Below are 12202 nucleotides of genomic sequence, written 5' to 3' on the forward strand. Positions count from 1 at the left end.
AAACTTCTTACACTAAATTTGCAGTCCACCCATAATAATAAAAAGCTGTTTACACTGCATTTCCACCATATGATTGTGTGAACCCACACTGAAAGAATAAAACCAGGGCTGGAGAGATGGCTTAGCGGTTAAGCGCTTGCCTGAGAAGCCTAAGGACCCCGGTTCGAGGCTCAGTTCCCCAGGTCCCACGTTAGCCAGATGCACAAGGGGCGCACGCGTCTGGAGTTCATTTGCAGAGGCTGGAAGCCCTGGTGTACCCATTCTCTCTCTCCCCCTCTATCTGTCTTTCTCTCTGTGTCTGTCGCTCTCAAATAAATAAAAATTAAAAAAAAAAAAAGAATAAAACCAAACACAAGATGAGTCATGGACTCAACCAACAGATCCCTAATTCTCTTGAATTCTTGTTATAGGCCAATGGCGAGTCAGTCACTGCCACAAATTATTCCAACTCTGTATGCAAAGGCCTGCTAAGAAATCTTTCTAGGAACTTTCCAGTGTTTATTTCTATTGTGAAACAGACAAATGCATACTAATTTTCCAAACAAACACGATACATCAACACTCTTAGTTCTATGAAGACATGCTCAGCTTTCACATATTTGTTAAAAGTTTCTCTTTTGGGTAAACAATGATGCCATATAGATGATTAAGGCTTTCTTACACTGGTAGTAAACATGGCATATAAGTTGGTATTCTAATTACAGCAGGCACAAATCTAATACAAATTAATATAGGCAAAAAAGGAGATATAGTGCATCACAAAAGTGAAAAAAATAGTGTAGACATTGCATATGACTAGATCCAGATCAAACAAACAATGCGATCATATTTATGTCTTTCATTTTCCATTTTCTATTCTGTGGCAGCTCTCTTTGGGAAGGCTTTCTGCAATGGTGGCAAAAAAAAAAAAAAAAAAAAAAAGGGTACTGATGACTTTTTAAATTCCAATGAATCCTAAGAAATATCCTAACAGGGCACCAGTGTTGTCAATCTCTTATTACTCACTAGATTGAGAAAAAATAATTGGCCAGCCTGTGGGAGAAATCTACAGCTATCCCTGGTTACCACCTTCATCAGAATCCAGACCTTAAGGATGGGGTAAGTAGAATCCTGAACAGATTAAAAAAAAAAAAAAATCACAGATATTTGCTCTTCAGATGTTTTATCACTAACCGAGGCTCTTCCAAGTGTATTACATTCTTAACCAGGTAGAATTAACCAACATTCAATAAAGACTGAATGATGACCAAATGTTTTATTTCTTATACATGTTACAATCAGAAGTATTTTCTATTATGAATTCTCTGATGCCACCTAAAGCCTGAGGCACAGCTGAAATTATCCCCACACTCACTGCACTGATAAGGTTTTTCTGCAGCATGGATCCTCTGGTGCAGCTCAAGAGATAAGATCTGATGGAAGGCCTTCCCACATTCATTACAACCATAGGGTTTCTCTCCTGTATGATTTCTCTGATGTTGCTTAAGGTATGAGCCACAACTGAAGGCCTTCCCACATTTGCTACATTCATAAGGTTTCTCTCCTGTGCAACTTCTCTTATGCTGAATCAGAACTAAAGCACTGCTGAAGACTTGTCCACATTTACTGCATTCAAATGGTCTCTTTCCAGTATGAATTCAGTGATGTCGATTAGGTTGTGAGTCGGTCCTAAAAAACTTCCCACAGTTAAAGCACTCATAGGGCTTTTCTCCAGAATGAATTCTCTGATGTTGATTAAGGTGTGAATGATAGCCAAAGGTCTTCACACACTGATTTCATTAGAAAGGTTTTCTTCCTGTGTGAATACCTTGGTGAAGAGTAAGGGTTATGCGTCTGCTGAAGGCCTTTCCACACTGATGACATTCATAAGGCTTCTCTCCTGTGTGGATCCTCTGGTGCTGATTAAGGTGTGCACTCTGTCTGAAGGTTTTGTTGCATTCCTTACATTCGCAGGGTTTCTCACCTGCCCATGTGAATTCTTAGATGTTCAATCAGGAAACCATAACGGCTGAAAGCCTTCCCATATTCATTGCACACAAAAGGTCTCTCTCCTGTGGGAATCTTTGATGCTGACTGAGGTGTGCACTCTGCCTGAAGGATTTGTTACATTCTTTACATTCATATGGCTTCTCTCCAATATGACTCCTCTGATAGTCACTGAGAAAGAAGCCATTTCTGAAGGCTCCACAGTCATTGCAGGCATGTGGTTTCTCTCCACTGTGAGTAACCTCTGAGTTTTAGTTAAGAATGTGTAAGAGCTACAGGTATCACCACATGCATCAGATTCATAAGGTAATTTTCCGAAACAAGCGGTTGGGTGTTGAGTAAGCACTGAGTGGAAACTTAAGAGATTTGAAAACTCACTTCTTGCCTAAGGTTTCTGACTAGGAGTTCTTGAGTCTTTATCATAGTGCGTACTCTGATTGAATTCTTTGCGTTTACTTCCTAGCAAAGCTTCCTGGTTAGCATGGAGGCTCTTATACTCAGTTATAACTGAATTTGGGGGGAAGATTTTACTATAAATATCAAATGTATGTGCTTGCTTTATTGTAGGAACTCTCTGTTGTGTTGAAGGTACTGGGTTCAGGAGCATGCATCCCCTACGGTTATATTCTTTGTCTCCTCTCCCAGTAGAAATGTCCTTAAAGCTTGTCTCTTTCCTGAAATGCCTTTCCTGATTCCCCTGCTGCTGCTCAAGCTCCTGCCCACAGGCGTCTATGCAACTGGAGCACCGGAAGCCGTGACTCGCGGGACTTTCCATCACCATCCTCTGGTATATTGCTTCTTCATCAAGGCACCATCTTGGAGACAATTCCTTGATTTCATACCATGACTCATAATCTAAAAAATATCAAAAAGCAAAATCTCTCCTTTACCCTTTATCAGGAGAAGGTGTTAAAGCAGTAAGAATTTCACTGGTGGTAAGGAAAGAGACTGCATGGTTCTCATATCTCCCAAATATGGCCATGCAGCATGAACAAAAGAGAAATAACGAGATGACAGGGGAAAGTACATATTGGTGATAGGGAAGGCAGAGCCAGGAAAACAGATCAAATGCACAGCACAAGAGGCAGGTGAACCTACATGTCTATAGGAACCTACAGGAAGATGAAAGCTTGAGGACACCTGACGACTGATCCATCTTCTGCCCCTAGTGTGCCCTGCACCGGTGTTCCAGACTGAAAACTCCTGGGGGTGAGAACTGATGGGTACTTTCACTGTCACACCCAGTGCTCGGCATGACGAATCAATGCCAACAGGGTGCCACCACATGATTATTCCACTAATAGTACTGAACATCACCTAAGGAAGTATCAGGATCCAAAGGGGAAAAAAATTCCTTAGTGTCTAGAAGAAATCTGAAGTCAGCTTTCCTCATCAGTGAGAAGAAAATGATCCTTACAGAGCAGACCATACTTTAGGAAAAAAATGATCCTTGCAGAGCAGATCGTACTTTAGGAGAGTATCAGCTGGAGGAAAGTGGGAACAAAACCTTTAAAAGTGATGGTCTTTAAAAGGAGGACAATGTGCCAGGCATGGTGGTGCATGCCTTTAATCCCAGCACTCGGCAGAGGTTGGAGGATCGCCGTGAGTTTGAGGCCACCCTGAGACTCCATAGTGAATTCCAGGTCAGCCTGGGCTAGAGTGAGACCCTACCTCGAAAAACAAAAACAAAAACAAAAAAAAAATTTGGGTGTGGTGACACATGCCTTTAATCCCAGCACTAGGGAAGCAGAGGTAGGAGGATTTCAGTGAGTTCAAGGCCACCTTGAGACTGCATAGTGAATTCCAGGTCATCCTGGGTTGGAGTGCAACCCTACCTTGAAAATAAAAAAGAGGAAAATGAGAAAGTACTGTTCATGTTACACTAAGCATGTATTACGCTCAGGGTAAGAAAATGCTAAGTCCAGCTGGGACTGAAGCTCAATATAAAGCTTGTTCCTAGTGTGTGTGAAGCCCTGGGTTCAATTTCCAAGGCTACAAAAAATAGTACACATACATACATATGTGTACACATATATATCCTTCCTATTTAAAACACTGAATGTCATGCTGGGCATGGTGGCACACATCTTTAATACCAGCACTTGGGAGGCAGAGGTAGGAGGATTGCTGTGAGTTCAAAGCCAGCCTGAGACTGAATAGTGAATTCCAGGTCAGCCTGGGCTAGAGTAAGCACTACCTTGGAAAACAAAATAAAACACTGAATGTCTAATTACATACATTTAGAGAACACTTAAACAGAAAGTGGTACATTCTTATTATCTAATTATGAAGGTATTAACAAGTACTAAACCTGAATAAAACATTCAAGAAATAGCAACATTAAAACATATTCAGGAGAGCCAATCCTCAGACATCCTGTCTAGCCCTGGCAAGCACTACAGGAGCTACTGGGGGAAAGTGGCCAAAAATGGTGTGAGCAAGCAGAGGTCTAAGCTACTCACAAGCAACCAGCCTGACAAGATGCACACACCAGTGTAATGGTGGCACAAAACCTTGGTGGGTAATCAATGGCCTTCTGATTGAGATCCATTCAATAGGGAAAAAGAAAAAAAAAAAAAAAAGAAGCTGAAACTGGGAACCAGGTCAGAATCTCTTGGAGACTACGATTACAGTCTCCAGTGACAAGCTCCCTCTAGATTTTGGCTGAAAGAGAGGCTATATGTATCAAAATCTCCCTGAATTAGCAATGCTTATCTCATTTAACCTATGCTTACTTCATTCTCTGTCAGAATATCAGTTTTTCTTTTTCAGAAGGTAGTGAGACCCAAGGAGATAAGCCACCTTTCACACTTCAGCCAATGCTCAGGTGAAACTACAGAGTTATTGGGGAGATGAACCAGAGTGCTGCTTCCGTGGTGAGCCCAACAGTCAGCACCAGGGTGAAACCCAGATGCTGATGAGATTCAACACTTACCAAAGCAGAGATCCAGAGGCTACTGAGAGCTCATCACTGAAGTAGACTTAAAACACACCCACCAAGGCTAAGGGAATTTTGTGGAACATGGGGCGGGAAGATAAGTAGAAGCATTACCCACCCCTCCAATCACTGCCTGCTTCTCTCACAATGTATAATCCACACAATACCATGGGAACACTAGCAACCCCAGGGAGGAGGGAAAAGATGGTACCAATATATGTATGATGCAGCCATACAAAATGCGCCACTCCCACTCTTTTGAGAAAAGTCTAGAGCCACATCTCTGAATGTTACTAACTACTGTAATTTTAAAAAAGCCAAGTTTGCCCGGTGTGATGGTACATGCTTTTAATCCCAGCACTTGGGAAGCAGAGGTAGGAGAATCGCCATGAGTTCGAGGTCATCCTGAGACTACATAGTGAATTTCAGGTCAGCATGAGCTAGAGTGAAACCCTACCTCGAAGAAAAAAAAAAGTCAAGTTCTCAAACCCCTTATGGTCCTAGCAAGTGAAAAAAAAAAAAAAGAATTCTGCAAGTTTAAAGCTGTATGTAATCAAAGGAAAATAATAATTAGAAAGTAATTACACACATATTGAATAGAAGGGAAATATTAGAAACACATTCACCTCCTTAAAAATTTTACATCTTTAGGCCCTGTTGCGCGGTGCTTGCTCGCGCCCGTTCTCTCTCTCTCTCTCTATCTCTCTCTCTCTCTCTCTCTCTCTCTCTCCCCTCCCTCCCTCCCTCCCTCCCTCCCTCTCTCCCTCTCTCTCTCTCTCTCTCTCTCTCTCTCTCCCCTCCCTCCCTCCCTCCCTCCCTCCCTCCCTCCCTCCCTCTCTCCCTCTCTCTCTCTCTCTCTCTCTCTCTCTCTCACACACACACACACACACACACACACACACAAGAAAAAAAAATCACTTCCGGGAAGTTAAAGCCACACTTTCTCTGCTATTCTCGCTGCAACATGGAAGCTGCCAGCAGAATGGCTGAGCCGGTTTCTGGGGAGCTGGTATCGGTGGCCCATGCTCTTTCTCTTCCAGCAGTCCTACGGCAACAATCCTGATATTGAGATGGCTTGGGCTGTACGAGCAATGCAGCATGCTGAAGTCTATTACAAACTTATTTCATCAGTTGATCCACAGTTTCTGAAACTCACCAGAGTAGATGACCAAATTTACTCTGAGTTCCGGGAGAATTTTGGGAACCTCAAGGTAGATGTATTGGACCCGGAAGAACTCAAATCTGAATCAGCTAAAGAGAAGTGGAGGCCATTCTGTTTGAAGTTTGAAGGGGTTGTAGAAGACTTCAACTATGGTACTTTGCTACGACTGGATTGTTCCCAGGGCTACACTGAGGAAAACACTATCTTTGCCCCCAGGATTCAATTTTTAGCAATTGAAATAGCCCGGAACCGTGAAGGGTACAACAAAGCAGTTTCTGCCAATGTTCAGGACAAAGAAGGAGCGAACGAAGCTGTGAGTGGAGAAGAGAAAGATGAAAATGTTGTTGACAGTGGAGAAAAAGAGGAAGAAGTCAACAGTGAGGGAGAAAAATAGAAAACTATCCAAGGTGGAGAAAAGAGAAGTCAAGAAAGACATCAAGTGGAGTATCTGAGAAAGGCAGACAGGGAGCAGCACTGCAGGCACATGAGTCTGCTGAGCCCATAAGTGTCACTGTGCTGTCTGTAGAGACCTCTTTGGTTAAATGTCCTTGTGTTATCTGAGGATCCAGAAGGATCTTTCTAGCCAAATAATCATGAGCTTTCCTGGGTATTCCTCTGTCTAAATTGTTAGTGGAGTCTGAATTCTTTCTTGATTTGTGGATCCTTGGTTTTGGTTTCTGATTTAAGTAAGAAATTTTATAAATAAATTACATTTTGTTTATAAAAAAAAAATTTTTACATCTTTAGGGCTGGAGAGATGGCTTAGCGGTTAAGGCACTTGCCTACAAAGCCAAAGGATCTCAGTTAAATTCCCCAGTACCCACCTAAGCCATATGCACAAGGTGGCACATGCATCTGGAGTTCGTTTGCAGTGGCTGGAAGCCCTGGTGCGCATATTCTCTTTCTTTCTCTCTGTGCCTCTTTCCCTCTCTCAAACAGATAAAAATAAACTTCCCTTGTCCATTTTAAAAAAATTACATTTTTAGCTGGGCATGGTGGTGCACACCTTTAATCTCAGTACTCGGGAGGCAGAGATAGGAGGATTGCTGTGAGTTTAAGGCCAGCCTGAGACTAAATAATGAATTACAGTTCAGCCTTGGCTAGAGTGAGACCCTACCTCTAACCCCCCCAAAATTACATTTTTTGAGTAAGACACACACACACACACACACACACACACACACACACACACACAGAAATGGCTTATAACACAAAGTAAATGAGTTTTTTTAATGCCATATATATATATATGTATATATATATGGCATTAATATATATATATATTTAGGGGCATGTATGAGAGAGGGGAAGAGACAAAGAGAAAGAATGGGTGCTCCAGAGCCTCTAGCCATTGCAAATGAACTCCAGATGCACGTGCCACTTTGTGCATCTGGCTTATGTGGGTCCTAGGAAATCAAACCTGGTCTTTAGGCTGCACAGGCAAGCACCTTAACCACTAACTCATCTCTCCAGCCCACAAAAAGGGCTAAGTTATATGTTACATATACTAAGTGTAGAGAAATTCCTGGGCTGAAGTACAGCTTGCTAGCAAAGCACTTTCAGCATGTAAGAGGCCCTGATCCACTTCCCAGAACTGTAGAAATGACTACATAAAAAAAACTTCTTTTGAAGAATCCCTTTATATCCCCTAAACTAGGATATGGGATGAAAAAGAAAATAAGGCCATGAGTTGGACTTTAGCAAGGAATATGATCTGAAATTTAGGCAATGTATGTAAAGAAATCATATCCTGAAAGAGAAAAGAAATTTACATGAAGAGATTTAGATAAAATTATCCCTGGAACATTATACAAATCTGGAAAAAATTTACATATCCAGAAATAGTTCAGTCTGTTTCGTGAGCTACAAGCTGCATCAGGGCAGGATTTGTGCTTTAAGCTTCTACAGTGTCTATTACTAACCCATACCAGGCAAACAGTAAACATGTGCATACAGCAGATAATGATCATGTTTTCTGTAATATTTCCACATAGGGAGTTTATAAACTACTCAATGCTTAAAAAATTATAGAGTTCCTACTTGTAGAATATAGTTATTCTGTACAGTATAAAAAGGGCTGTATGTATTTGGAGAAAAATAATTACACAGCACACAGGATACTATATAACCTCCCTTTGCCCCTCTGGTCTTTTTTCCCTGTTTCCAACTCATTTGGCTCCATTCCATTTTCAGTTGGGTTAAGCTGCATGCAAGAGCTATGGGGGATGTAAAGCCGAGTATTCTTCTGTCTTGTTCTCTCACTCTCACCACTGCCCTCATCCTTTCTCTGGTTTTGCTGTGTTGCCCAGGCTAGTCTCAAAGTCTTGGACTCTATCCCCTAGTTTCAGCTTCTAAGAGGCGGGGACTGTAAATATGCACCACTGCACCTGGCTCTTCCCAATCTCTTTTACTGGTTCCTCCTCTTCTAGTCTGCCTCTAAATGAATGAATGAATAAACCAATAGTAAAATGTCTTGCACTCAGTCCCTGGATCTCTTTGGCTATAATTTGCCTTCAAGATAATCTCATTCTATCCCATAGCTTTAACTATACTAATGGCTTCCAAATTTCATCTCTAGTCCTGAACTCTAGATATACAGTCAACATTCCACTCAGATATAGAACACCAATCTCTCTATATATATCATTTATCTATATAGTATTAGTTCCAATATCTGCTATCCTGTCTTTCCATTTCAGCAAATGGAATGACCGTTTGTGCTCTGCCTAGCCAGAAGTCTTTGCAGTTAACTTTGACTTTTCTCCACCTTTCTACAACCAATTTCTGATCACATCACATTTTGTGTGTGTGTTTTTGAGATAAGGTCTCATGCAGCCCAGGATGGCCTCAAAATCACTATGTAGCTGAGACTGGCTTTGTTCTCCTTATTCCCCCTGCCTCCTTCTTGCAAGTGCTGGGATTACAGGTGTGACACTATACCCAGATTTCAGATTAGATGAACAATCCAAAAAGAGAGAGACAGGGAGAAGAAAGTGAAGAGATTGCCCTTGGGCTATTTGTGATTCTTCCTGTAGTTCCAAAGTTCTGAAAAATGAGGCAAATTTTCTTTTTATTTATTTCTTGTTTTTTATTTTTAGAGAGAGCAAGAGCTAAAATGACGGAGATAGAGAATTGCATGCCAGGGCCCCAGCCACTGAAATTGAGTTCCAGACGCTTGCGCCACCTAGTGGGCATGTGTGACCTTGCGCTTGCCTCACCTTTGTGCTTCTGGCTTATGTGGGATCTGGAGAGTTGAACATGGGTCTTTAGGCTTCACAGGCAAGTGCCTTAACAGCTAATCCATCTCTCTAGTCCTGAGGCAAAATTTCTGAAAACATCAACTTACCTGGGACATGACTTTGCAAAGTCCAACAGCCATTTTTCTTTCTTCTTCAGGTTTTATTTATTTTTTAAGAACAAAGTCCTATGAGGTAGATAATTATGGAAGAAAAAAAAATGGCAGCAGCACATGGTGGCACATGCCTTTAATCCTAGCATTCAGGAGGCAGAAGTAGGAAAATCATCATGAGGCCAGCCTGATACTACAGAGTGAATTCCAGGTCAGTCTGGATGAGAGTGAGATTCCACCTCGAAAAAAAGTGACATTCCAGTTCTGTGTTGCTACTGTGAGGTTCACAGACAGGACCAGTGCTCATCCTCAGACTCTTGTGTGGGCCACTTACCCTTTCCAAGAGCTGAAGAAAGGCCATGCTGACCTTAGTTCCAAGTCTTTTCTGAGATTAAGTAAGTGTAACCCAAACTCAATCAAATCTAAAGCCTTTCCTATGAGTAACACATAGTTTATGTATGATCTGGCCCTGGCTGTCCGCCTCATATCATTTTGTTGTCCTTTTCCCTTTTCCTCACCCTTCTACAGACACAGACTTCCTTACCGCGCCTCAAAAACACTAGTCTGCTTCCTTTACAGCTGTGACCTTTACTTTTCTGTCTGTCTAGAATCACTTCTCCCAGACACTAGCATGGCCCACCTTCTCTTCCCACTTGTGTTCAACTGTCACTTCATCAGAGAGACTTTCCTAAACATTCCACCTTAAGAAAATCTCTTCCAGTCACTCCTTACTCCTCATCCTAATTTCTTTGTTGGCATTTAATCAATTTCCATGTACATCTTGTGTGTCACTTGTCTTCTCACACAGTATTGTAAGAGCTAGGGTGGGTTTGGTTCACTGGTGGATTCTAATGCTAGACCAATGCCACAACTATTGTAGGAGCTAAAAAACTGGTGTATAAGTACATAAATCCCATAATGTATGTAGTGACATTTTGTGCTTGCTGTACATGCAACTCATAAACTTCAAAAGTAGATGCTATTATCTCCACTTTGCTAATAAGTGAAATGAAATTCAAGAAGTTTAAAGAACCAACTCAAACTAAGAGTCCAAATGAAGTATGGCTCAAACACCATTCTACTTTCAGGAAGCTACAGTGTGTGTGTGTGTGTGTGGGGGGGGTGGATATTGAACAAGAAGAGCAATGCTGAAGATTCCTCAGAGAAGTATGTTTGGAAATGGCAGGTGTGATCTGTACTATTCCACAGAAAAGCAAATCGAGGCAGTATTCATATTGACCAATGTTCATACCAAAACAACTGTGCAGCCTAAAATACTTGCTAGTCCTTTTAAAGCCAACATTTCTTCACTCTGAAATTGGAGACAGTTGTGTTCCACCTAGAAGGAGTCATAAGCCCCTAATTCTTGGCTATTCTACATTAGCCAATGGTGTCTAGGAATGCTGTTTCCTTAGTACCTTGTAGCGTGAAATAGTCCATAAAAAAAAACTTAAAGACTGAGAGGAAAACCAATGTGTTCTTCTTGAAATCTGGAAGCAGAGGTATAAAAGAATGTCTTCAAGTTTCCCTTTGCTTTGTCCTGATAGCTGTGTATATCTTTGGTAACATCTTTCTAAATTTGAATTGGGTCATCAGTCTCTGTAAAGATAGCTTTTGCAGCTCCTAGGATAAGGTGGTTCTTCACTCCTTCATGCGTTATGTGACCTGGTGTAAATTTTTCCATCTCAGGCTCTTTTCTCATAGTCAAGACAAGAGTTGACACAGCTTGCATTGTGAAGTATCTGTTTTGTTACTACTCCAAATCTCACATTTGGAAATGAAGTGAGAACATTTTCTCGTGGAAATAAAAGCTTGGCTCCTTTGGCATTGAAAGAGCCATGGCCTCAGTCTCAGTCTCTCCATGCCATACATGAAGTAGTTTTGACCAGGACAAAGCTAAAATCTGAAAGTTGGTGGTCTACAGAGACAGACTGGGCAGTCAGGATGGGCTTTCCTCCCTCAGAAAAAGCAACTTTAAGAACATTCTTGCTTCAATGCCTGTAGCTGGATTCTATGACATAGACAGAAGGGGAACTCTCATATTAAGTTCTCATGTCCCCAAACTTCCTAGATGCAGAGATAATCCTCTACACAGCCTCAGAATCCCAACACCCTCCTGTTTTTCACTCCCTCAGAAGGGAAACTGAAAGTTTTTTGTTTTTTTTTTCAAGGTAAGGTCTCAGGCTGACCTGGAATTCACTATGTAGTCTCAGGGTGGCCTTGAACTCACGGTGATCCTCCTACTTCTGCTTCCCCAGACCTGGGATTAAAGGTCTGCGGCACCATACCCACCTAAAGTAATTCCTAAATTAAAATCAAGACGTGTAGAGCCAATTTGCTTTGGTTTGAATATAAGTTCTGTCACTTATTAACTATTTGGACTTGGGCGAGTAATTTCCATTTTTCTGTGTCCTACATCAGGGCCCATGACGTCACCTTCACGTACACATTCTCACCCAGTTGCAGCCGCATCCGCAACCGCAGCCACATGGTCAGTCACACAGTCCCATGGACTGTTACACACATCCCAACCGTCACAGGCGCACACAATGTCACATCCCGGGTGGGTCGCGGGCTCATGCACGGATCACCCGCAAAGCACCCCACCCCAGGCACAAGCAGCACACCGCGGTGACGCGCGACGAGCACAGCGACACTCGCTCACGCACACGTGCGTCCGGGCTTGTGCTGAGTCTTCATCCAGGTCCGCGCCAACCCGCCCGGACGCGACCACGACCCCCGCCGCTCCGGCCCTGGCCGCGGAAAC

General features: G+C 42.2%; 1 protein-coding gene and 1 pseudogene across 1 annotated transcript; one reads left to right on the plus strand and one right to left on the minus strand.

The window, feature by feature from the left end:
* Positions 1 to 927: 927 nt before the first annotated feature.
* On the minus strand, positions 928 to 12202 carry LOC123462361 (annotated as a pseudogene).
* Positions 5795 to 6710, plus strand: LOC123462362 (protein PBDC1-like). The gene is given in 2 exon segments (XM_045155624.1): positions 5795 to 5962; positions 5964 to 6710. Coding segments are annotated over 2 exon segments (591 nt in total). The 5' UTR covers positions 5795 to 5888; the 3' UTR covers positions 6481 to 6710.

This window comes from Jaculus jaculus, chromosome 7 (genome assembly GCF_020740685.1).
Source record: "Jaculus jaculus isolate mJacJac1 chromosome 7, mJacJac1.mat.Y.cur, whole genome shotgun sequence".
Classification (NCBI taxonomy): Eukaryota; Metazoa; Chordata; class Mammalia; order Rodentia; family Dipodidae; genus Jaculus; species Jaculus jaculus.